At 40.4% G+C, this 27,412-nt stretch overlaps 2 protein-coding genes across 4 annotated transcripts in view; both read right to left on the bottom strand.

The window, feature by feature from the left end:
* Positions 1 to 4,071: 4,071 nt before the first annotated feature.
* IL22RA2 (interleukin 22 receptor subunit alpha 2) lies at positions 4,072 to 14,110 on the bottom strand. 3 transcript variants are annotated; one of them, XM_082047276.1, is made up of 7 exons: positions 10,124 to 12,615; positions 9,608 to 9,725; positions 8,522 to 8,672; positions 7,525 to 7,703; positions 6,086 to 6,255; positions 5,484 to 5,662; positions 4,072 to 4,394 (listed from the first exon to the last, which is right to left on the bottom strand). In XM_082047276.1, exons 1-6 carry the CDS (start codon positions 10,190 to 10,192, stop codon positions 5,507 to 5,509), a joined length of 843 nt encoding a protein of 280 aa, XP_081903402.1. In that variant the 5' UTR covers positions 10,193 to 12,615; the 3' UTR covers positions 4,072 to 4,394; positions 5,484 to 5,506. The 3 variants fall into 3 exon arrangements, with proteins under 3 accessions (XP_081903402.1, XP_081903403.1, XP_081903404.1); XM_082047277.1 differs by lacking the exon at positions 4,072 to 4,394 and adding an exon at positions 14,074 to 14,110 and having other exon boundaries at positions 5,223 to 5,662; positions 10,124 to 11,926; XM_082047278.1 differs by lacking the exon at positions 4,072 to 4,394 and having other exon boundaries at positions 5,223 to 5,662; positions 9,608 to 9,815; positions 10,124 to 10,203.
* A 2,805-nt stretch (positions 14,111 to 16,915) lies between these two features.
* Positions 16,916 to 27,412, bottom strand: part of IFNGR1 (interferon gamma receptor 1) — a 30,304-nt gene continuing 19,807 nt past the window's right edge. The window contains exon 7 of the mRNA XM_082047275.1: positions 16,916 to 21,169. Coding sequence (XP_081903401.1) covers positions 20,675 to 21,169 — 495 coding nt within the window. The 3' untranslated portion in view covers positions 16,916 to 20,674. The remainder of the gene's footprint in view (positions 21,170 to 27,412) is intronic.

Here is a 27,412-nt window from a genome sequence, read left to right as displayed (position 1 = left end):
AATATTTTAAAAGTTAAAGTTGTTAGTGGGTCTTCAATATTTACCTCAGATGATGGAGCCTTTTCAGGAATTCCCTTTTTGAACTTTCCTTGTAAGCATCGGGGATCAAGCTTTCCATTTTTCCCCATCCGAAGCCAAAAATCTGGCAGCAAAGACTGGTTGAGCTTGGCCTTCAGTGGACTCAACACATAGGAGTTGCAATAAAACAGCCAGTGATTTCATCAGTCAGGGAATTAAATTTTCAAGGTGTTGTTTTGTTTTTTTTTTCCTTTGAAGCACTTTGTAAAAGATTCTGAAAACAAGTTATGAAGGAGACTGTAACTTTCCCAATGATGAACACCAGTGCAACTTTTTTCCCTCTGCTTTTCTGCAGAAGTAGTCTTGTTCTATGTCTTGTATCCTTCGTGGCAAACTAGACCTCAGGAATTTGGGGTTTATTTTCTCCTTTCTTCTTTTTTTATTATCAGACAGATTTTACAGATTAGTATCTTTGTTCATCATAGCAAATGTTGAAAATATAGAAAATTCACAGAAACACTCACCTGTAACTTGGAATACTTGATAATGTCTAGTAGATCTGTGGCAAAAACCTATGCCATTTCACAACAGGACCCCACCCCTGGGCCACGAGAGCAGTTCTTAGCTGTGATCAAGTCATGCAAATAAATAAACCTCAAGTCTATGTCTGATTAGAGCAAATATATGGGAGGTATGAACAGGACCGGCCAGATGCTAGACCATATGATAAACACTGAGGATCATGGCATCATATAAAACTGGGCATTTATATGGTACAGCTGGTTATGCATAATCTTCTCCTAATTTATAAGGCTGGAGCATCTGGTTCATTGCTGTTGTTCTATCAGCTTTTCCGGAGTCCTGTTCTTGAATTTCTCATAGCTGGCTACTGCTCTTGTGAGTGCTGGTGGAATGGGAAGTGTAAGCCATTTATAGTGGGAGACAAGATCTTACTCCATCTAACAGACAACATAATATTCAGCCATGATCATGAAAGAAAGAAGGGTAGGCCCTTGTGGGATGGGCTCTACTTCACACGAAGATCAATAGCTGCAGACTCCTAAAGATATGATGTTTATTCCTCATTGGCAGGACACTCAGCTTCAACAAAGGGACTTGGCCAGATGAGGCCATTGCGACAGGCTGTGCCCATGACTGCAGACATCCTCTGGTAACACCACAGGCAAGGCCTCACAGAGTTGGTTGCACAAGTCCTGCTTTTGCCACACTGCTTAATCGTCCCCACCCTATGCCATAGTCCTAGAAGCCATAATTTATTTCTCTCTTTCCTGAAAGAGAAGCTGGCATTTGACACATGGTTAGAAAGTGCTCTGTGGCTAAAACACCAAGAGAAGGGTGTTTTCAGCTGGACCTTGCAAACCTACGGTCAGAAGAAGTCAAGCTGACAATGTAAAGGTGTCCTGCACTGAGTGGTGTGCCTGTGCGCTGACCACCATGGAGCCATGTGCCACCCCAGATAGCTCTGAAGAGATGGACCCACAGCAGATGGCCTCTTGGTGTCCTCAGGGAGGAAGGTGAAGCCAGAAGGAAAGTGAGCCAGAGCTCACTTTTCCAGGTATTTCCAAACTGTAAGAAAGCCCCAGCTGTAGTTTAGAGCCTGGGAGAGCTCTTCTTTCATTACCCCCTCATGAAGATATAAACAGCAATGCAGCATACAAGCTAAGGCACCAACAAAGTTGTATTTAAAAACTACATTATCAACACTGTCTAGAAGCTGTGGGTGCAGATCACCCAACTGGTATGTGCTCCTGCAAAGTACTTCTCCCTGCAGGAGCCCCATCCTGCAAGCCCAGTGAAGCACGTTTTGGGAACATGCCACTACAGCTAATTGCAGGGAAAAAATACAGCAACCGTCCTTTTACCAAACCCTTTCCAAGTAAAATTACATGTCAGAGCAGAGCTGAAAGGAAGTTTGTATTTCAAATTGAAAGAGAAAATTGGCTTTGCAGAACATTATGGGGTTGGCAATAATAAATCCTGGTACCATCAGAATAGAAGTGGGTTGTTCCTGCGACACTTGCATGACTTTCTGTAAACCTGCATTGTTGCTAAGGAAGTGAAATCTGGCTAGCAAGCATAACAGTGCAAGATTTCTTCAGACCTTTTATTGGTTTTCCCAGTATAAGTGCTGCACATTTTGTATAGTTTCATCAAATAGAAAATCTTTCAGGTTTCTGATGTTTCCATAGATTCATAGCATGGCAGCTACTATATTTCCAGCCAGGCCTGAATGCTTCCAGCACACCTATAGATCTACCGTTTTTATTTTTTAAATTTTTTAAATTTCTTCTTTAAGATTTAGAGCCCTAAATAGTTTCAGCCTCTGCGTCTAACATAGGTACAGTATCCAGCATTGTCAGTCTCTTCCCAGACTAGGGTTAGTAGATGTTACATTAATAAAACTTTACCTTTGTGTAACAATGGCAATATGAGTCATCCTAAGGAAAGAAGTAAATTTGAGAAAGAACTTGAATTACTGCAGATACTGTTTTCAGGCTGTGACAGCCCATAAGTGGATGAAGTCACCAATGTTGAAATATAAGACAAGCTATTTTGTAATAGTTTGCCTGGATGGTTTTAATGTGGCTCTGCCCAGTGCAAGAGTGGTGCCAGGACAATTCTGGGCCTGAGACTTGTCATGGTGCTGGATACTATACAGAGATTTAATAAGTCCCATTTCCCAAAGAAACTTACCTAAATTAAGAAACTGAGGTATGTGGGCAGGGTAAAATAATTGGAAAAAATGTAAGAGCAAAAAGAGAAGCATGGTGAAAGGAACCTGGCTTTGTGGGCTAGATACATGGATGCAGTTATATGCCGGCAAATCTAGTCATTCAAATATATCACATTAGAATCAGATAGTGGAAATATTTAATATGTAATGCTTTTTTTCATTTTGGCGAACATGAGAGTGACCAGCATTCACTTACTTAAGCACAATCTTCTCCCAAATGTCCTGGTGCAGCTCTCAGGAGAGCTACCTCCACATAAAGTGTTAGCAACAGACCATGAAAAATGGTTTCGATGTAGCTTAAGTGAACTCAAGGTCTGTTACTTAAAGTGAACTGATCCACCCTTGTATATGTGAATTAAGGGAAAAGTGATAGTGATTATGTACTAGGGAAGCTCCATTTTTCCCAGCCTTGCTTTGCCATCTTGTGTCTGTCCCACTCTTACCTCCTCTCATTTAATTTGCAATAGTAGAATGTAGTTAAGTATTAAGATTCTCATTAGCTACAGACCTTGCAGATGTGAAAAAGCCACTTCATCTCTCCATTCTGGGGTAACTTCGTGGATAATTACCCAGACCTCGCCCAGGAAATCTTCTCATTTATGAGATGAAGACTTGTAGGAATAAAATCATTTAGGGCTACAAAGATGATTAGGGGTCTGGAGCATCTCTCTTACGAAGAGAGATTGGGACAGCTGGGTCTGTTCAGCCTGGAGAAGACTGAGAGGGGATCGTATCAATGCTTATAAATATCTCAAGGGTGGGTGTCAAGAGGATGGGACCAGACTCCTTTCAGTGGTGCCTAATGATAGGATCAGGGGCAATGGGCACAGATGGAAGCAAAGGAGGTTTCATCTAAACATGAGGAGAAACTTCTTTACTTTGAGGGTGCCAGAGCCCTGGAACAGGCTGCCCAGGGAGGCTGTGGAGTCTCCTTCTCTGGAGACATTCAAAACCCACCTGGACACATTTCTGTGAGATCTGCTCTGGTGAACCTGCTTTAGCAGGTGGGTTGTACTAGATGATCTCTAGAGGTCACTTCCAACCTGAACTATTCTGTGATTAGAAATCACAGGTGATGGTCACTATCCATTCATCATTTACTGTGAAACAGTTGAAATAGAGGTGTTTTCCATTTAAAAATCTGTTATTGACTGAGAGTGAGCACCTTTTCTGTTTCAGTTTAAATGAGCTGTGCCTAATCACAGACTATTCTTATTTTAAAGAAAGGATGCTATTTTGTCTTCTGTTGCAACTTTTGTTGTAGAAGAAATAAATAATCCAAAACTTCTATTTTATAAATTTAATTCCAAGGCTTAAAATAAAAAAAACCCTGGAAACAATCTTAAGGATATTTTCACAAGTGTTTTTTGCCTTCTTTTTATTACAGTACATGACTATTTCCTTTCTAAATGCAAATATATACCATTTTAAATTGTAATATAGGACATACAAAGTTTCCTTGGCCTTTGTGTGACATAAAATGTTTATGATGAATCAAATCATTGAATGCAGCAAAGGTTAATTTAGAAAGTATCCAAGTATGTATTCCAGACATAGACCACAGATGATGATTTACAGCTGGATCTCTGATGGGAGGCACCTTCTGCCATTATTCCTATAACTGGGAAGAGAAAGAGAATGGCCACTGGAGTGTGCATTTAAGCTGGATGGTATTCAATTTAACCGCAAATGCAACACATGCCATTTGCATGCATCTGTCCTGTACCTCTGCAGGTTGTTCAGCAGTCCAGCTCTAACCAGAACTTCCAGCCTTTTACAGTACTGGGAAAGTAAGCAAAACTGCAGGAAAATCATCTAGAAACCAACTCCCTCCTTAGCTTAAAGCCACTGATTACATCTCAAGAGAGACCAATGTTATACATCATATTATGGAGTAGAAGAAATAAAATCTTTTCTAGTAAATGGACCAAGTTGAGAACAGAAGCACAGGTTCAAACTTTGATGCTTTTCCAGTTTTTCCCTCTTATCCCTAGAAAGGACACAAATCTGAGCTTGCTAAAGCAAATGGCACTGAATTCAACTTTGGCTTAGGTCTTAATACACTCTGTGCCTTGGCACCTGCAAGGCAAGATTGATAATAATTCTCTCTGCTGGGCATATGATATGTGAAGATAGTCTAGTAATTGGTGTAAGTAAACAGATTTTTCAGACCGGCTAATTGAGCTAACTCTTGCATTTTGGCTCATGGAAACTCATGAAATTTGATAACTGATTTATTTTTAAACACATTACACCTGAAGAATGGCCATGAAAAGAGGACAGGCTCATTTGAATTAAATACATCAGATAAATCCCTGAAAACAGAATTGCAGAGCTTGCAGCATATTTGCATATTAATAAAGTTGGAGGTCATTCATTTTCCTAGTTAATTATTACTTGATAGCAATAAAAAACAGTGAAAGCAATACTAGGTATAACTGTTTAAAGAAAAGGAAGAGGGAGGCATCTCTGAGCACAGTGGCAGCATGAAAATAATAACGCATGCCATTCCTATAATCTCCTTAGCCCTACCATTCTTACCTGGTGTGAAGTTAGCTGAGATGGTGTAAGAACTCTAGCTGATGTTGTCATATGGGATGGCAGTTTTCATGCCTACACCTGTTTTTTCTCCTTTTGGAGAGTATCTGCCTTTGGTGAAGTGATAGCTCTTGACTTCCAGAGTCATCTCCAGTTTCAGCTGGGGACTTACCTGTTGCAGAGGTGCCACCACTGTCAGTGCAGCACGGTGCATTGCCTGCTGCTGTAGGCACTGCTGCGGTCCAGCATCGGCACGTATGTTTTAGCCACGATGCAGTAGCTGACTCCAGGCCTCAAGTCTTCTATTTTAATAATCTTGTTTTTTCCTTCATACACCAGGACTCTGTGTTGCTTTTGGTGGAGCAGAGTGAAAACAGCCAGTCAGGCACATTGCCCTAGCAAGCATGTCTGTGACTGAAGTTTGGTAAGAACAGAGGCTGCAGAGCAGCATGTGGACTTGCACAAAGTCAACAACATCAATAGTTAATGATTTTAAAATATTCCCTTCAAAATTCCCCTTTCGTCCCCTTTTTTCTTTTATTCAGGGCTTAGAGTATGAAATACTAAGTTGATGGGAAAGAATAAAGGGAGGAATTACAACTCAATTCAAATTCAATTCCTGAAAAATAAGTCTACCTTGTTTTCAAATGCGTATGCAATCTTTCATATTCCCACAATCCCAGAAGACAATTTCAACTGTAAAAGAAGAATGGTGTGCCCATACTTTCCTGGCTTTTCAATGGTAAAGGGTATTATATTTGAATATGCATTTACCTCGTCTAGCAAGTTGTTTATTATGAAGACTTGATATAGCAGATCATAATAATTTGTCATTGGTATCTTGCTGCCTCTCTTCCTTTTGTAAGGAGACCGTGGAGCCTGGAGCTTTAGGGTTATGGACTTGTTGCTATGAATCACAGTTACTGTCGGGGGTCCTATCATAGCTAAGGAAAAAAACCAAAGCTATGAACACAACTGTAGTTTGTTAATGTTTCACAGAATACAATTACAATCCATTAAACAATTTAATGTTCTTCTTCCCACAATATATTATGCTGTATTTACTATTAAAGTGCCACTTTGTAAATCCTTACTTCTTAGTACTTATTTCTTGGGACATTTTGGGGGTGATATTTCCTGTGTTTGTAAATCTATCTTTGAGCCTAACTTTGTGAAATCTCTCTGAGCTGCATGTTGCTGACTGCAGCCAGGTCAAACAAATGCCTTGGATTTTTTCCCTGACTTTTTTTTTTTCCATATTCGCATGCCTGGATTGCACAAAACAGCTATCTGAACCATTTTGCTTATGCCAAGGATGCAACTTCAATAATTACTTCAAATTTTTTGCAATCTGCTTGGTTAAGCACACCTAAGGGTTCAAGCTAGTGCCTAGATACTTGTGTGTGCGGTCCCCAAGACATGGGGAGCCAGGACAGCAGCTGCCCTGTGTGTCTCTCCAGGAAGAGGAGGTGGCACAGGGTGAGATGGGCTGCTGCTGCTGCAAGGTGCTGCTTTATGTCAAAGCTTGTGGTTTCATTTATACAGGACGCTCAATGTAGTTTGCACTGCAAGACCGTGAAGTGACCTGCATTCACGTTCACAATTCAACTTTGCATTGGCTAGTGAGGGAAAACCGGTTAATTAATGGGGAACTTACTGGTAGGTACACTGTTCAGAACTTATGTTGATGTTTTGACAGTCTTCTGATTTCTAACATACTATGGCACCATAATGAGCGTACTAGCTAACAGCTTGGCTCATGTCCTTTCTAAATACACTGCAGTCAGGAAAACACATAAATGTGAGAAGAATGGCGGCCATACAGCTCTCAGTTCTCTTCTCCCTTTTCTCCTCAAGTGAAGAACTTCTCCTTCTCTTCCATCTTGTGCCCTTCCAGCAGCTCCAAAACCAGCTGAAAATAATTTCTATAGTTCCATGCCTCGAGGAAGGAGTTGCATTAGAGGGAGACACACATTTCTAATCCCCTAAGTATGGATAAGTGGCTACTTATCCATAATAGGTTGGCTTCCAAGTGTGAGGAAAATGATTTTATTTCAACCCTTCACCTGAGAGCTATTGACTCGCAATTTCTTCTGCAGCTTTGTAGCTGGAAAAGGATTACTCATATTTGCAAACTGTAAGCATAAATGATACATTCCATGCCGCAGAAATTCCAGTTCCTTTCTCAGAGGGACCCATATGTTTGCACTTACTTTCTCGCCAGGGAGTAAATCTGCAGCTGAGGCTCCAGTCAGAATAGACGCCAGCTGATGCGGCTTTCACTCTGCCGTAATAAGGCTCTTGGATATCAGAGGTCTCATTTGTCAGGTCACAGACATGGTTTTGAATCCCCCAGCAGTCATCTTTGTTTTGCCATGTGCTTTGCCCATACCTATGGAGAAAGAGAAGGACGGATGTAAGCTTCAGATGTCGCCAACTGGGTTCATACTGATCTTTAGTTATCTGTTTTAACTTGATGGTACTGACAAGCATTTTGCCATGGAAATGAACTCTCTTCTTCAATCTAATGGCAGGGAGGACTGATTGCATGGTTGTTTAGGAACTACAGGTTTGTGTCTTTTCTGAAAGAAACCTAAAGTGGAGATGCAGGTCACCAGCCCTGTAGGAAACTGCTGCACACTTGCCTCTCAGGAGAGGCAGGTGAGCTTTGGCATAGCTGGTGTGTTCAATGATGAACAGAATGCTGTTTTCCACTGACTCAAAGGTGATTTCAGGTGCTCAACAGGCATGCCAGGAATAGGAGCATACCTCTTCTGAGGACCAGCCCCTAGTGCTGCCTCAAGTTTGCTGTGCGATGCACCGTGCAGCACTGCTGTGGGCAAGGTGGGCCACCAAAATACCCTAAATGCACTATTGCAGAGATACCTGGCCTAGTTAGACCTGCTTCAGGCAGAGGGTTGGACCTGGTGACCTCCACAAGTCCCTTGCAAACAACATTTTTCTGCAACTCTACGGTGCAATGAGGGTGCAGAGCGTGTTGCTGGAGGTGCTTGTTCCCCTCCAGCCTTGGGCTGTTCAGCTGCCCCTTCTGGGCAGTTGACAACTGCAGCAACAGCTGAGAGCTGGCAGCTGAGCAGGACGTGGCTGTTCCCCAGATGTGGGGAGATACATCTCTTGTCACCCGAGAAATCCCTTTGATATTCCAAGCAGAGCCAGGCGCCAGCCCCAGGGGGTTCCCCCAGTACTTACACTTTATACTGCACAAAGTAGACTGTGTCTCTTGCCACTCTGGCTCTCCCAGGCTGCCAATGCAGAGTGCTGTTGAAGTTTAATGAATGAAACTCTACCTTCTGCGGCTTAATCGAATCTTGCAGGTCTCGATTTTCCAAAACTAAAATCACTGCAAGTAATAAGGATCAATAACTTAATGAGTTTGTCAGAGACACGCTCCTTCACATTTAAACATGGGGTTATTGCTACATCTCATTAGGCTTCATGACTAGCAGACTTCAGGGAATTGAATCTCCTGTATCTCATGTTCAAAACTTTCCAAGTCAGGGTGATGAGATCCAGCAGTTACAGAACAGACACACTTAATAATATGAAAGGAACATTTTTATGTGTAGGTTGTTTTGGTTTTGTTTTTGTTTGGTTGTTTGGTTGATTTGGTTGGTTTTTTGTTTTGTTTTTAATTTTTCCTTAGTGAGTTTACTGCTCTGAAAAGTTCCTGATGAACATCCCAGGAAACAAACTCTTTGGATCTATTCACAGAGTCTGCAGAAAGCAGACACATCAATAATTAAAGCTGAGTGCTCTTTCCTCCACATCTCAACTTTAACCTGCAGGGATCATAGCTATTTTAATAATTGCCACAGTCACATTTATCAGCTCTTGCCTGATAAAAAATAACCTGAGATTCACTGCTTTTCCAATCTGAACTTCTGGAAAAGCTGCCTGACAATTTTCAAGACAGTCTGTTTTCAAAGTGTGATGGTTACAGGAGCACAGAATCAATTAACAGCCTCTCTGAAGCATCCAAATCCTAGCATTTTTTCTGGGTTTTGTGACCCAGATGACTCTCTATTACTGCAGATTTATCCCTGGCATACCACAGAATCAGTTAAGACTTGTTCTAATTGAACTGAAAATGGTGATGCAGCTATGAATAAATTAAATGAGCCACATACTTGAAAGGCAAAATAACAGACTAATTTGGAAATGACAGGACTTTTGAAACCCACCAAAAGATTCAGAGATTTGACTCATTCAGAGATTCAATAACAGACCCAGCACCCCCCTTGTCACATAAGAAAAGAGCAGAAAGCCTTTACTTACTAGTTATCTCATCCTGAAGCAGGTGCATCAGTAAGCAGAGGGAAGAAAGCCTGATCCCCTTCATGCTTAGGAGAGCAGCTCCATGACTGAAGAGCATCTCTCTTCCTCTTGGGCATGTCTTATGAGGAAGTAATTATTAAACACTCTAGAGTTCCCCTTATTTCCCGTGGTTTCCAAAATCCCCCGATTTGGCTTTGGTTTACTTTAGCTGGAAAACATATGAGTTGCTCCAAATTAAACATAAGCAAATATTCTTACTTGGCAGCTGTGGTCACTCTGGAGTTTGGAACTAATTATGAAGCAAACCAGCATGAAAACAGTCCTTTTTTTTTGGCACTAATTCCCACATGATGTCTGGCAATTTTGCTTTAATCCCATAAATTTGTCACAGAAGCTTGCTTGCTTGCCATGCTATTTTTTGTTTGTTTGTTTGTTTGTTTGTTTATTTGTTTTCCCAACGCTAGTCACTCAGCACTGAAGAGCATAAATTTTGCAGTAAGCAAGTAAGAAACCTACCCATGGGATGTCATCTGATTTGGTCGCCTTTCTTCGTGTTGAACACAAGCGGATGGAGTTTGCAGGCATATTTGTGGCAGAACGTCACCTGGGCATTTACCGTGGGAGGAACAAGGGGCTGTGGGATCGCTGCCGGTCCCGCTGTGGGGCACCGTTTCCACACCACGCCGGCTGCTGGAGAGATGCTGGGGCAGCCACAGTGCTGCCAAACCCTGGGCAGGGAACGGGGAGGACAGCCCAGCCTATGGGACCAAAGTGCCGCTCTATGTTGGACTTTCAGACTGCCAGGAGTCATATGTCCCAGCTGGTGCGGGTGTGTCATGACACTGCCTGCACAAACACTGGCATTTGTTGCAGCTGTCTTCCAAATCCTGCCTTTCCTGTATGGGCATCCCTGAGAGACTGACCCCAGGGCTGGGGATGCCGGGGGCTCCCTGGTGAAACTGTTTGTAAACACTTCAATGCCACATGTGCACCTGCCCAGTGGGAGTCGGGTTTTGTGCTCCTGGGGTGTGTGGAAAGCTCAGTCAAGTCATTTGCTGGCAGCAAATGTGGTACTTGCTCACCCTCTTTTCCAGCCTTGCCCCTCATTCTTCCCTTCCCAAAAGATCCCCAGCACTGATGTCCACGCGTGCTTTACCGCTCGCATACCAGAGTACCTGATCAAAAGCCTGGATGCCTAGTCCTTTCACCAGCTCTCCTTGACAAGCAAGAACAGACAACCCCAATTTGGTATGCCCTAGCACAGCGCTGTGTCACGTCATCCACCAAAGAAATAATTTGTGTGAAGACTACCTCTCTGCAAAAACAAGAATTTGCCCAACACTCATCTTTACTTTGGGAAAAGCTGGAAAAAAAACACATACCAGGTCAAAAAAAAAAAGCAAGTTATGGCTCAAATTAAAGTACTGTTTTATTTAAAGGCATTTTGTTAGCAAACTGGACAACTTCCAGTCAAGAAGCTGGCCTCAGTTGGATTCATGGGCACAGACTCTCAGTTCAGCCAGTCACCTCTACGTCATTGTCCAAGAACTGAATCTGCAACAGCTGTATTAAAACTCTAGATGCATAGCTTTAAATAATTAACTAGTTCACCCAATTAAGGGAATTAAAGAACTGAAAAGGAATGCAGAAAAGAAACAACAACAACAAAAGGAGGTAGAACGCAGAAAGGCCATTCTGCCATTACTATCTTGGAATTTTTAATCTATCCATTTCCCAAACACATTCTCAAAATCCAATGACCTTTAGGTAGTTCCCCACACCAAATGCAATTAGTATTTCATCATGTTATATGAGCTCAAGTGCGGGAATAGGGAACTTCTATAAACCAAACATCAGACTGAAATGTCATCAAAGTTTAGTCATGCTTGTCACAGGTTGCGCATTTGCTTACTTGAATTGTACCAACACACCTTCCCGTACCCCGTGTAACAGCCCATTGTCAGGAGCTGAAGCATGGAGCTTTGCCAAATTGCTTTTGATGGCAATTTCTCCTTTTTGATGGTGAATGCAGAGCTGAGGAACAGCCTGCGTGATGTTGGTGGGTTTTGCTCAGAAAAGGCTACTCTACTCTCTGGTGAAATGGGGAAAGTAACACCTATTCCATGGAAAAATTCAGGGTTTCCTGTGCACTGCACTCTCATAGAGCTTTATCTGCGACTGGTCTTGGCACTCTGAAGTAGTCAGTAACCCCTCACATAATTTTTTATGATGATTGAAACAGCCGCTGGTAATCCCCAGGTTATTGGCATCCATAAAAAATGTCCTACACATCAACTTCAGTCATGCTTCTTCAGTGCTCTGTGGATTAAAAATAGCTACAGTCAAATGAGTACCAGCTACACACACACATATACAGACATCTACATACATACACGTCTTCAGTTTCATAGATGACACATATAGTACATTTAAAAATGTGAACAACTAAAGAACATTATAGGATGACATGCACTGCAATGCTGTTTAAAATATGAATGAGAACTTTTAAAAAGCAGTATTGTTTAAAAATACTCTGAACAGCACTTTATGAAGAATGGAAAATACATTGCTTTCCCCAGTAGAGTCCACGTAATTAGATATGCTACTAGCTCATCCTAGCTTACACTGAAACATCTTTTTGATCCAAACCTTTGTGAAACAGCAGTACTGATGTTTTTGTGAACCAACACAGAATTGCAGGCATGAATTTTTTTTTCCTTTCCTGGAACAAAAACCTATCTGAATGCTGGGTAAACAGACCTTTTTCTCTTGAGGATTGACTATTGCCACACAGAGGTAAAAGTCAAGTACATTCTTGCGGTAAGCTGCCTGACTCATCCAGTCTGATAGCATCACCTCATTGGTTTTTTGTTTCCTTCCCCCTTGAAGGAGTTGTTTCCCATCGACCTAGAGGTTTAACTCTGGAACTGCTCCTGCAGCACCACCTTTGGCTTTTCAGATGAAAGTCTCTGATATTTGCAGTGGATGCGAGGGTGGGTTTTGCTTGCATGCCTGGATGAAGGCATGGAAGATGAAGGAAGCAGAGGAGCCCCTAAATCAGTCACAGAATACTTCTAGGAACCAGCAGAGGCCAGACGAGTCTCTCTCACGTGCGGCATTTCACACAAACTCAAAATAAAAATTGAGTGGTTCAGATTATTCTGGACCCAAAGACTATTCTCAGCTGGAGCTGTAGTTTTCAGTCTTTTACCTTTCTAAGCAACCAACGCGGGCTCACAGAAAGACTTGTCTTGGGAGAGGGCTCTGGAGGTCAGCCAGTCCAGTCTAATGCCCAGGGCTGGACTAATGGCAGACTTAACTCCATGCTTAACCATTTTCAGTGAGAGGTTTTCCCCCATACGTCTAAGTGGGACACCCCTGCTGAAGCTTATGAGAGCAGCTTTTTGTGTTTTGATTGGGACACTTCAGAGAAAACTTTGTCTTTTCTGCGAATGTCTATATAGTCGCCAAATGCAATTGGATCCCCTCCCCAGCCATTGCCCCTCCCAGCTCCCTCAGCATCTTCTGGTGTGTCATGTGCAGCAGGGAAGCCCTTCAACAGCCCAGTGGGGAGTGGGAGAATGAATAACTACACACGCACAATAAAAAAAAAAAAAAAAAGGAAAACCCCAGAGTTGGGCAGGAGGGACTTTTTGGGGTTTTTTTCCCCTGCCCTTCAGGGAAGAGATATTGCACCATATTGGTTCTTACACAGCAGTTTCTGAGGAAGCAAGGCTGACTTTCACCATGCAGTGCATGCCTTCCCTGCTTCCTGCCCACAGGTACTAACTGTTATAAGGGCTTGGGTCAACATTTTAAAGATTACGATTAGAAATTCCCAGTGCCATAGCTACACCTCAACAGTGAGACATTTGAACATATTAAAGATGAAGATCCGCTGAGGGATTGCTTTGTAACAAGTCATTATTTGCACATACAATATTTATTTAACAATGTGCAAGACAATGAATTGCACCAGAAAGTTAGTAACCAACACTAACATTCATTAGGAACTGTAGGTAATAACAAACCCTAAAATAGCTCAAAGCCTTTTAAATTACAAGTTTCTTTAAAATTGTCATTTTTTTCTAATTTCCAAAGCCATATGATTTTTTTTTTCCTATCTCTAAGGAGTGCTGTATCTTGTTTAAGCCCACTGAGAAAAGACCTGCTTTTTTAAGTTGGGGGTACCTTCCCAAATCATATACAGACAAAACCCCACCAGTTTAGAGACATGTGGAATTAATATTCCATAGTTTGTTCATTTTGCTTGGGTAATCTCAATAGTAAAGGTGCCAGGTGATCACTGATCCAGCAGAAACCAGAGATAAGCCTGGATAGGTACAAGACAAACACTGCTCGTGCTTTCTTCATCCACCTACTAGAGCAAATAAAGGAAGGCTGAAAGCCTGGTAGGGCCAATGCTCTCTCCAACACACTCTCAGCAGTAACGCCTGAAATATTACCAGTGTGGGTAGGAGATGACCCACACGTGCATTTTTTTGTAGGTGACGGTGGCTGGAAGTCTCTGTGCCAGACCACTGAAGCCCCATCCAGACCGCAGATGGCATCGGGCTGACCCACCAGGCAGCAGGAGAAGGCCGAAAGTTTGGCAGGCGCTCCTTGGGGAAAGAGAGAGAAGGAACTGGGATGGCCCACCTCCATGTCTGTAATCAAGGCTTGAAGAAAGAGCAAATGATTCTGCTAGCTACTTGGGGCAATAGAACTTTTAAACAGGCAAGTTCGATGGGTTTCCCTGACCAAGGGAAAAAATTAAAAAAGCCCCAAAGACTTCAGAAACAAACAAACCAACCAACCCAAACAAACAACAGAAAAAGAAACTGCCTTTCACTTACCCCTTCTGCCAGTGTAGGTTTGTAAGCAGCACACTTGCCAGCCAGTGGCTTAGTTCTGTGGCTGTCTCTCAAGTTCTCAGTATCACCTCTCTATCATCCAAGGAGTGTGAACTCTAGAAAAGGACTCTATTCTTACCAACAATCTTCACCCCCACCATCTCCAAATTACTATTGAATTTGTAAACATGCTCTATTTTTATGAGCCTTTTTTTTAATACAATGTCTCCAACCTTTAATACAGTCTCCTGGCATTCAGGAATCAGCATGCTGAGCTTTTCAGGACAGAATCCTCCATGCTCAGTGTAACTGGTTTTCACACTTCTCAGAGGTGTTAGTTTCGCGTTTACTGCAACATGACCATTTAAACAGAAAATTTAGATCACACTGTGATACTTACTTGCCAAAAAGTTTCGTTCTATATTATTTTTCTTATAGGAAATGAAATTGGGCATCGCAAAAAAAAATTGCTAGTTTTGCTGTTCACCCTGGAAGCAGTTGATAAAGTCACTCAGTAATTAACCACCTAAATCCACAGTGTTTTGTTCCAATTTCTATTCAGACTTGGGGAGGAAACAGATACTATAACAGTTCCTGACATAAGGCCAGATTGATTCCTGGGATTAATCTACCTGGAAGCAGGGACTGAGGAATGGCAAAGATGCTCTCTGCCTCCATCCAGGTGCCAGCATCACTCTCTTAGGCATTCAGGTGAACTTTTACAACCCTTCCTCACCTGTTACAATTTATCTCACATTTAATTGTATTTGCAGCAAGTTGCAATCACAGCTTTTGTTGTCACAGGTGTCAGCTCTACCAAAACTGGTAGAAGAAAGTACATAACACTAGATACAGTTACCATCTGTTGTGATGGGACTCCACAAGCCCTCCACCCTTCCGATAATTAACTGAGTGTTATTAACTTAAAAAAACAAAACAACTCCCCAAAACATAACAGGGGACAGTCATACCCAGAAAGAAAATCTGGTGTGTTAGATTTTTATTATTTTCACTCTATATTTTCAAACTGAAAGGATTCTATATACTCTTTGTGGAAGGGTAATTTTGAAGGGGCAGAATTTGTTCAAGCAACCTTTCAGAGTCTGTGGTACCCAAGAGATGTCAGTAGAGGAAGAAACCAGATCAGACATGACACTGGTGCTTACTGCTCTGCTGTACATGTTGCAAGTATTTGACAGCTGCAGGATTATCTTTGCAGAACACTGAGCGAGTTGGCTGGCAGAACCATCTGGCTTGTCTGCTTGTTGTTTTCTGCGTGTAATGCATCTCCTCTTTTAAGCTGTGGCTGGACAGTAGAAAATAAAACTTCTTTGCCCCCACATAAATGCAAAGTTAATTTTCAGTCTGATCAGCTACCCTGTCATTGTCCAATTATACAAATGGGCAAGTTACATCAAGGGGAGAATGATGTTCTGATGAGATAAAAAACCCCAGAACCTCAGGAAACAAAACTGTTTTGACTATAATTCATAATGGGTTAATAAAAACACCAATCCATTACTAAAACTCACAGAGTCTATGTTACAAATATAAATGTGGCAATTAATGCAGACATACCATAAATTAAAGTTTTTCCATGTGTTCTGACTCCGCTCAATCTGGAACAGGTTGCCCAGAGAAGTGGTAGATGCGCCCGCCCGGAGACATTCCAGGCCAGGCTGGATGGGGCTCTCAGCAACCTGATCTAGTTGAAGATGTCCATGATCATTGCAGGGGTTGGGCTAGATGACCTTTGAAGATCCCTTCCAACCCAACTGTTCTATCATTCTATGGTTCTAATCTGCACAGCCATCTGTAAGAGAGTCCGAATTCCTAAGGTATGACTGTTCTTACTGGATTCAGTCCAGAAACAGCACTAGTCATAATCTTAAGAAGTTACTTGGAAGGACTAAACATGCTGATGAGTAGAAAAGATTTTTAAATTGTACATTCTAGATGTGACAGACAAGCGAAACCAAAATTCTTCTAACAGTAGCCTACATTCTTTTGGGTAAATTATCATGATGCTCAAAGACAAATAGTTCATTTCCAAGATGAACATAAGAATGCACATGCTCACTATTAAGAAGTAAACACCAGATAAATAAGACTTTTATGATCACTTAAACTTCAAATAAAGTGACCAGTAAGTTTCAAGGAAGCCCAGCTTTCCTCGCTCTGTAGTAGTAAATCCATTGGAATGGTGTGACCATTTAATCCTTGTCCATAGCTTTTGAATGCAACATAAGGAGAGTCCCTAGGCTCAAGCAACAGAATGGGACTGACATTATCTTAGGCTGCATCAATAGCATCAGAGGACAGAAAAGAAATTGCAAAGCCAATGGTGTAGTGAGAATCAATGTGTCACAAAGAGCTGCTGTGCATCAGCCCTCATCCCTCTCCACAATCACCTACTGGGGTGAGAGAGAGAGGGAGAGAAAGAGAGAAAGCAGAATACTGTAATTGGCTACGTTTAATTACATGCACACTATACGTATCTCCCACAAACAGTGTTTTCTGTTTGTTTTCAATAATGCTCAAGCAGACATTACATATGTAACGTGAACTAAGCAAGCTTCAAAAGCAGATTTAGTCTTAAGTACAAAAGCTAACAGTAAGAAAAAGGTGAGCACACACACACATTTGCCTTCTGATTTTTTTCTTAATTCAAACATTTACAGTATTCACAAGTAGTTTAGTTACAAATTTCACACAAGAACTAAAGTACGTTTCAGCAGTTCCATTATGGACCATTTAATTTCTAAAGTCAGAAAGACTTCCATTAAACACTAGAAAACACTTTTTAGGCATAAAAACTCCTAGAATGGGGTCATGGAGTTTTTAGACAAATGCATAGTAGGAAGTTCTGGGGAGAAGAATGAACTGTGGACCCCTGGAGTTCCCACCTAGCCCAACAATTGCATTGATTTAGAGAATATTGAAAGTGTATTAATAAAAAAATGGCTCCATAATTAAAGGACTGAGTTTTTAAAAAAACATTCAAAAAATATATGTGCAGGTCACTTATAAGATGAAAGGTGCTTTGTGCTTGGCTTGTTTGTTTTTAAGACATGCTGAAACTATTAATTTGAACAAAGTACAATGGTTTATTTACTAATACTAAACTGTTTACGTGACACCACTTCAGAGCAGCTGGTGATTTCTAGCCTTGAGAAAAACAGCTCTTCTCATGCAAGTTCCCCCTTCCTGCAACCTTACCTAGTGAAGGACTACATACAAATATACATGTTTGTTCTAAGCAACTGGGACACTACAGGACATCCTGATTTCACAGATGTCAGTAGTTTCAACAAGAATGATTTTTTTTTTAAACTACATTATCGATTTATGTGGAAAAAGCATAAAAGCAGAACACTCAATGCTTCTGTGCCAGCACGCAGTACTAGCACAGTGCTTCATTGTTAGTTGTATGTCTGAAGATAAAAAGTTACAATGACCATGCAAAAATGAGAACTAAAGAAATATTGTCAGGTATTAGGTCGATGTGCTGTGTGTGATGTCTCTAACAGAGGATATAATGTTTTGGAGTCTTAGATTAGATTCCATTATCTTTAGCAGACAGGAAGGGAAGAATGCTGAGCAGTCATGACAAGAGCAAAGATCAACCGAAACATCTTGCGTTATATGGGATAGCTGATATATCTGTATAAGGCATGAATATAAAATAATTTTGAACCTGTAAGTGTTAGCCACTGGCAGCTCATGCCAAGTTGTCATGCATGAATATCCAGAACTTAAGCAAACTACTTCTTCATCACAAGAATATTAATTTATTTAAACTCATTTACTAGTTAAGTGAAAATGCAGAGAGAAATACTACCTGACAGCTTTCAAACCACATCTCAGGTATTTGGTATTACAGAACAGCAAAAGCAAATCTAACCAGCTGTAGCTGGGTAGGCATGTCTGTGTTCCCTGTCCCAAGAAGTCCTCACACTGCAGGCTGCAATACCATCATGCACTTGTGCTGGTTTTAGGCTCTCTCTTAGTATCACTACTAACAACTGTAGGAAAGATGACTAGGGGAAATAGGGCTTATTGACCCAGGGAACACATTCTTGTGTCACTGTGGCCTCACATTTTCAGCTGGTCACAGCTAATACAAGAATCTGGTGCTTTGCGCACCCTTAAACGTATTTATTTCGCAATTATAAAGTCTGCAAGTTGGCCTGAGCAATTTAAACATCTAAACTGTCCCTGTGCTATTGGCTACTTATTGGTTACACAGCGTACAGAAGACATAACCTACAAGGAGGGTGCTACTTCAGTGGCTTTTATGATTACAATTCAGAAAATTTAATTAAACAAAATACATTTAACCTTGTAATAGTAAACAGGAAGAGGTCAGTTGTATGTATATATATATAATACATGTTGTATGGCACAAGGCACTCATACTGCTGTGCCTGATTTTCAGCTTACAGAACGGTGTTTTTCCATAATATGTAACCACCTGCCATGCCATTTTTTTTCTGTGTACTTCTGTGTCATTGCTGATCCATCTTAACATCTTTGTCTTTACATTTATCCTAGCACCATACTATTAACTGAACAGTCAGTTTAGTTGAAATTTCAAGTACAAGTTAATTCTGATTTCTAAAGGCTTCTTCTAACACTAAGAGAGTTATTTCCTGCAATGGAGACATCGACACACTAGCAGATCCTGAGCAATAAGTCTCAAACAATGCCTTCCAGGAATGCAACCCAGAACATGCCATTATACAAGTTAACAGAGAGTCTCACTACATTTGAACATAATGCAGAAACAAATCTAAGCCAGCTAACAGATACTGAAGTCTTTCTAGTTGGGCTTTCCATTACATCATAACTATAAAATTTGGCTTTTCCTAAAATTATCAAAACCCTGCTAACAGATCTGTTATTTTCGTGTGAGTAGAGAAAGGAAAAATAGCTATTGTATTTAAATCTTTTGGAATGCGTATGTGCTACTGTAGGTTCATGTCTGATATCTGCAGGAACAGAAGCAGTCCAGAAATTGCTGTATAAACTAACTTTATCTCAGGAATACTCATAACACTGAGAAACGGAAGGACCGAAGTACTAGGATACTGGTTTTCCTTTAAAATCACCAGCTATAACATGCAAACATTTCTGATAATCCTACAAAAAAAAGTATTTTAAAATAAAGACAGCTTTGTATAAAAGCAACACCTTGTGTCTGTAAAACAACTTCTTCTTTCTGAACTAAGCTTCATTAAGAGCTATTGTAAACTTTCCTGACAAACAGAAAATACCCACCAATTCCTGACTGCAGGGAAATAACTGGATGGCAGGCATTAGATTCAAAAGTTTTTAAATATAAAAAAATAAAATGCTGATCCTTCAGTTTTCAAAACTATAACCTCATGCTACAAAATTCAGAGGGTTGCGAGATGACAACTTACAAACCACAACTTATGTCACCACCTTTCCATTGCCCTGGGATATATTTTGAGAGCAAGGTAATTCGGTGTAGTTTCTGAATTACGTAATAAAAAGAGGGGAAAACGGCACTTACTTTCAACCTGCTGGAAAACGTGTTTGGAAGAAGTATTGCTGATTTCTATTAAAAAAAAAATCATACTGTTTTAAGAATTAGGATAAAAATGCTCTGGGGAAAAGCAGCCTTTTGAATTTTGAAAACATTTTCCAAAGAATTTGTGCAATCACCTGTTAGATTTTTCTTTCTTTTCCAATGACAAAGAGCCAGCATGCTAATACAAGAATTAACCAGAATGTGACATCTTTACACAACATATCTAAGTGATCCAAATGGATGCAGCTATACACAAATAGCAGCACTTTAACAAAGAGCTTTTTAGTCATAAGACATGTTACCAAGGAAAAAAATGATACAGCTGGTGTTTTTTATATCTCCATGAAGTTTGTTCTCCACAGAGTACTGTTAAAAACAAACAAACAAACAAACAAAGCAAGCACCCTTTCAAACAGGAAATATAAGTGTTTGTGTATATCACATAAACCACTAAATTGATCATGAAACTTCCTTCCACTCTTTATGGCCTTTTCAGGTGCTACTTTCAGTCCTATTTAACCCTCTGCATGATGTTGTTACTTTGATTGGCTCAGAACAAACACACCTTGTACATGTTCATGATATAATGAAGACTTTACATTATCTTCAGTAATAGAGTTCTTCCTGAGTCCTGGTTAAACACTTCAGCTATCCTGGTTACTCAGTCAGCCTGTAACCTTTCACAGGCTGTTCTTCACCAACATCTACCAACATATGTAATGGCACATGAGGCTTGTCATAGCCAGAAAACTTGGGACAGCTGCTTGGAATTACTGTTTGGTGTATTTCTGTGGCAGAAACATCTGCACCTGAAGAGTTACTGGATGTATCCATTTGGGCACTGTCAGATATGACATAAGTCTCCTTTACTTTGTGGTTCTGTTCATCGTCAGAAGGTATCTCCTCTGTGCCTTCCTGCACAAACACCTCTTCTGTTTTGGCTGGTGACTCTGGGGGAGGAACAGAAGATGCTTCTTCACGGGAACTGTCAGGACTAACAGTTTCATCTTCTGGCTCCACCTCCAGCGAGGTTACTTCACCATTCAGTGGCAACGCTGACTGGCCAGACATGAAGCTTATTACAGATGTGTATCTTGCCTCAGATCTTGAGTCGACAATGGTGTCTGTGTTCAGGTTTCTTATCACAGTGACCTTAAATGGAGAGGAAAAAAAAATGAATAATCACTTTTAGTTCCACATAATCTACTAATTTATCTGGTTTATCTTGTGTCAAAGTTTAGATGTTTTTTTAAAAAAAAAGATTCATGTTTATAGTACAAACTTAGTGTCATTACAAGCAATCCCAACAGAAATCAGCAAAATTAGAATCTGGCAAGGTCATTAGCCTGTGTCTATGACTTCAACTGTTTCATTAACATTTTTGTGCAAGCTCTTGAAAATGCTTTCTATGTGCAAAAACATTTGCAAGGACCAAACCCACTTCATGTCACCCACTATATTTTAAGTAATTTGAAGTTTGCAATGTAGAGGAAAATAGTGAAGGATGAAAAAGCTGTAATGCTCTTGAACTAGTGGGAGAAACCTTTCACACTCTATAGCTAATGAGTGCAACTTACAAGGACTGTAATATTTTGTGGCAACTGTGTCAACTGCGATGGAAGTGAATTGTGGAAAGAGATCTTTAAAATGACATGAGAACTTTTATGCATACGCAGTCATCATAAATATGCTGAAGTCTTCCCAGTTATTTCTCCTGTGTTACCAAGCCGTCCCCCAAACTTTAATGTTTCACTTTGAAACCACTTCACAGGAAGAACATAACAACTCCTTTGGTGGCCAGGCTCCAGCTTGTTTTAAATGATGATGACATGCCTTTAGGATGTTTAGATTTTTTTTTAAGGAAAAGGATGGTAAATTTTCAGCTGTATCATGGTATACACTAAAGCTAACAGAAAGCATAGGGAGAAAGGGATACTCAATTAATAGTTCACTTTTCCAAATTTTACTATATATATCACAGACTATCGAGTACTATACATAAGCTTATTTCTTAATAAAATGTACACAATTGCTGCTGAGATACTTGGTAAAAAATAAATTGACTGAAGATACAGGTTGAGGCAAATTTGGAAGAAAGGGATGTAGGTACAAGGAGGAAAGGGGGAGAAAAAAAATTGTGTTTAAGAAAAGCAAAAAGAACCACCCAGTCTGTATTAGTGTAAGAACTGAGGGAGCCTTCAGAACCAGATGATAAAATCTGACCGTGCTTTTCAAAAATATTCCTCGATCAGAAAGTTGTGAGGCTGTATCTTTATACCTACACCTTCAGAATCTGCTGACAGAATTTGCCTTCATCTCTCACTGCAGCCCCATACCTTTCCCCTCAGTTGCCCTGATATCTGTTGGTGGTACTGTGGTTTATGCTGGATCAATGAAACTACTGTAGTTTAAAAAAAAAAAACAAGAACAAAACCAAAAACAAACCAATCAAACAACAAACATCACCACAAAGCAAACAAACACTCCCTGGAGAGCAGAGAGTTTTATGAACAGCTGTGTCAGTACCACTAAGGTGAGGTGATCTCCTTAGGAATCAAGGACTACCACTGGAAAACTAGTAAAAAGAGCATTAAGGTGGCTCCTGACATTGAGAATAAACCACACTACAAACTAACTGTTATTCAGCCATCATTCTCTCTGGATGTTCATTTTCTGTTATGCACAATCAGTCAGAATACAATATCAAGAATATTCAGAGTATGTATGGAAACCACCCATTCATAAGTGCAGATGCCTTAGTTGCAGAAACCAGAAAACAATTAATAATGTGTAGATGCTGAAAATGTTATGAACAGCTGCTGGAATTAACGTATCTTCTGAAAACAAGTTTATAAAGGTATATGAAAAAATATTGGATATTTCTACCATCCTGACAGTGACCTTGAAGGGACCAGCATATGAAGATTTATTTGGGGGGGAAGTAGCAAAAATCTGACTCCAATAGTTACACAATAAGCGACAGAAGGCAATTCTCTGTGTAAGCTGGAATACTTGAGGAATGTGAACTAAAACAAAATGCTACAGAAACCATGGCTAAAAGCTGCATTCACAACTTCACATCTCTCCCCATACCACAGTTAAAACCAAAACCCAAGTTCTTGTTTCTGTTCTTTTGGGATTTTTACATGGGTCTAAAGATCATAGTCCTAAAATGTGTTAAGGGAATGTCTCATACTTTACGCAGGTTCTGCATTTCACAGTGCCAGCCAGCAAAGCTTATATATATACTCCAAGGACAAAGTAAGCACTGTCTATTAAACTACATCCAAGATTTTTGTTCTCAAAAAGGAAACATTTTTCTCTTCGTGAGCTTTTGACCAAAGCAGGATGGTGCAGAGACATTCCTATTCCATGAAAGAAGGAAGCCATCAGAAAAAAAAAAACAAACAAACAACAACAACAAAAACCCAACTCTTGTGGGTTTCCTGGTGCCAAAGGCTCTTTAGTAGCCACTGAGTCATGATTACAAGACAATTTAGCAATTCATGCAGTTATTTCCAGCTTCTAAGAGAAGAATCACAGCTTACTAGACTAACTGGAATGCCATTCAAAGCATGTCAGGTTACAAGGGTAATTAAGATATGGTTGCTGTTTGAAGAAAAGCATTTACCGTAGGTAAGGTGATATTTTTCTTTCATACACCTTATCTATTACAAGCAAACTGACAGCCAATGAGCTTAAGCTGGACGTCAGCAGTATTTCCTGGCATGTGCAGGTGCTCAGATATCTTCCTGTCTCCACTGAGAGCATCTGAGCTTTCAGGTCTTTCACTGTCTCAACAGACTAGGGAGATGCACCAGTGGAAGCCAGGCTCAAGGATACGTTTAAGTAACATAACCCCACACAGTTAAGGTAATCAGTAACTTCTTTTTTCTTAACTTGCATTTCTAAGGGCTTGTCTACCTATAAATTCCGAGTAACTTTCAGGTGCACATTTTCTGGAGGCAAGTTTGAGAAGTCCATTTCCACTCTTATTAGGACCTTGACAAAATCTGCATGGCCTTTGCATGGTTCCACAACAAATTAATGCTGGCTAAATGTATAAATAGGAGACTACATTACTGCCCTAATGAAGCAGCTTCTCTCTTGTAAGATGACAATTATTTGTGGTGAATATCAGTCAAAAGTTACAGGACCAACTGCAGTTTCTCCAAATCAAAAATATATGTTGTATAAACAAAAAGCCAGCCACAAAGAAAACACTTAAGTGTTTCATGAACATCCACAAGCGTTCTACAAATATAGTGAGAGAGCACAGCCTTGTCATTCCTGTCAGGCTTAGAAAAGGCATCAGTGATAGCTTTAGTATAAGCTAAAAATGAAAATTATGTTGTTCAATCAGTCTATCATAGAGTGTTTTCTACCCACTAAAATATTTGCTGCTATTTAGAGATAAAAGGCACTAAAAAAAAGACAGTCAAGAGGGAGATGCCCACAGGGTATCAGTGAGTTAAGTACCAGGCTCCTTTTAAAATGGATAAGCCCTTACCACAAATCTTACAACAAAAAGGTAGCACAAGGCAAACCACACACATGACAAACTGGAATGACTGAAGATGACCGAACACTGGAGATGGCCTCTTGAAATACTTCCTGTGAGATAAATGAAAGAAAATGAACAGCTCTGACTATAGCTGGACTGCTGAAACATCAGATCCCTGTGATCCCACAGAAGACCATAATGATGAAGTCTTGTAAAGGAATCTGTCCCATTTCACTAGATGCAAATGCCTGGTAGGATACTACCACACATAAGGATGTTTAAAACATTTAAATGAACATTTTCTCTAATGAAGATAATAATTCAATGCTCATACTGGAATACATTTGCACTGTGTAAGTAGGATCTACACATAACCGACATGTTATTCTTGGGAGTCACAAACTGCAGAGACAAGGTCTTGAGATCTAAATGCCACTGGATTTTTTTTTCTTTTCTTTGAGTAAATGAGACTCTCAGCAAAGGCAGCTGCTTGATCATTTTTCTTGCTTATTTTTCCTAATGTTGCACAATTCCAACTTGCTGGAAGTCACTCAAATGATGTTTTAGCATCTACTTAAAGCCACCAGGAAGGAGATCACTGGAAGGAAGCAGTCCTAACCAGGACACAGACAGAAAAACTCCCTAGATGTTTCATTTTCAGAGAAGCTCAGGTAAAGCATGATGGTCATAATCTGCATGGAAGGAAATGTCTAGTACACATTCAATGGTCAGTGACAGGCTCTCAGCTCCAAGACGTCTACAGAGATAACTTCATATCATTAAACTTACTATGAATATTAATTATTTACAAAAATTATTCATTACTTTATTAATTTTCAGTATAAAGACAATCAATAATTATTCATAAGTTATTAATTATTCTTTTAACTTTACCACATTATTCACATCACCAGTATTGAAAATATCCTTATGAGCTCTGCAATTTATATTTGTCACTAGAAACTTAAATGGGAATGGACAGAATCACAGAATATCCTGAGTTGGAGGGGACCCAAAAGGATCATAGAGATCAACTCCTGACTCAGGGCATCCTAGAAGTTAAACCATACATCTAAGAGCATGGTCCAAATGCTTCTTGAACACTGACAGGCTCGGGACCATGACCATATCCCTGGGGAACTTGTCTCAGCGCTTGACCACCCAGGTAATGCTCTTTATGAACAGCTGTTTTCATTTGGCTCCTTAGCAACAAGGCATGATGTGGAATGTGAATCAGATTGTGGTACACCAGAACCCAAGAATCACAAGATAACATATAGCCCAGTAAACTGAGAACATGGGCACACAAAGGAGTTTCTACAAGGTCAGCCAGAGCGTCAACTTGCAGCATGCATCGGGAAGATCACAAGAGTGAGGGAGCACACATTCTATTCGTGTGATATTCTTTTTCCTGATTCTTTAGGAAGCACTACTGGGAAGCCAGAGTACCTATGGATCCATTGAACATAGCACTGTCATTTCGGATGAGCTGTCTTCTGCTATAACAAACAGTCTTTACAAGAATTACTCTGTGTGCATAGGATGTAATGTTATGTATTCAGACAGATACTGGTGTGAAGATGAAAAAAGTCTCCAGTGTCTCACTTTTCCTACAGGCCTGTGTGTTTTGGTACTGGGTTATAGTGGCAGATTCCATCAGACAGATTTATCTCAGCCATTCACACTGTAGATGTTAAAAAATCAGGTATCTCTGAACTAGTTTCATGGCTCCATCACAGTCCATGGAAAGAAACAGCCATTTGAGAGAGACCAGACATGCACATTATTTTAGAATGAGATGAATCACCTGGTGCTGCACAAATTCATAGACTAGATTACTGTTTACTACCAAGGGACCCACCCAGGATCATTGGCTTGGAGATCTCCATTTATCCAGAGTAATCTCACCTCCTAATATTCTACTACAAAGAAAGCAGGCTCCAGGAGGAGCTACCCTGCAACTATGAGGGAGGCACTTTAAAAGGGTCTTGTAGTTGAAGAGCATAGAATTGAAGATCATCACCTCTTCTCTCTAGAAGTCTTACAAGACTTCCTGCATCCGCTGAGAAGATACTATTGATAGGATTACCATTTACTACTGCCTCACATGGCAGTTCTTGAAAGCTGTTTCAACTGCTGCTGATTGTTCAGTTGTTGTGACTAATGAGACACCAGGAAGGCATTATATTATAAACAGTACTTGTCAGATACTCCACTCTTGCCTGATGGGAAAGCAAGGAGTGCTGCTGCTGCTCTTTGAGGAACATCTACTCTGTTTCCTAAAGATGGCTACAGGGAGCTTTTAAGGCAGAGCAGCTACTGACCTCTCTTCCCTGTGACTGCTCAGCATGAGAACAGACTTCTCTGGTTATTCTTCCCTTCTTGTACACCACTATTACTCCTCTACCTCAGCTCCCCTTACTCTGCACATCACTTTAAGAGCATCGTAGCACTTAGCAGTATTGCAATATTACCATGTAACTAAGGAATCTCACAGGTGTCCAGTGACAAGAGGAAACAGGCACAAACTGAAACGCATGGATTTTGATCTGAATGTAAGAAAACAATTTTTACTCTGAGGGTAGTTAAGCACTGGAATAGGTTGCCCAGAGAGCTTGTGGAATCTCCTTTCTTGGAGGTATTCAAAACCCAACTGGACAAAGTCCTGGGTCTGGGCAACCTGCTCTCATTGACCATGCTTGAGCAAAATGGTTGGACTAGATGATCTCAAAGTTTCTTCTAACCCCAGCGATTCTGTGGTTCTGTGTCTCCACTACTAGAAGGAACACAAACCTGTCTAGGTACACATTGAGTTTTTAAGAACTAAGTTCTCAAACTAGATCAACTACAGCTGCTTCAGTTAAAGAGACTGACATCTAGGCTAAAACAAA

The sequence above is a fragment of the Streptopelia decaocto genome (genome assembly GCF_964273445.1).
Source record: "Streptopelia decaocto genome assembly, chromosome: 3".
Lineage (NCBI taxonomy): Eukaryota > Metazoa > Chordata > Aves > Columbiformes > Columbidae > Streptopelia > Streptopelia decaocto.
Note: the sequence above shows the minus strand (reverse complement) of the source record. Positions and strands in the feature narration are given on the sequence as shown.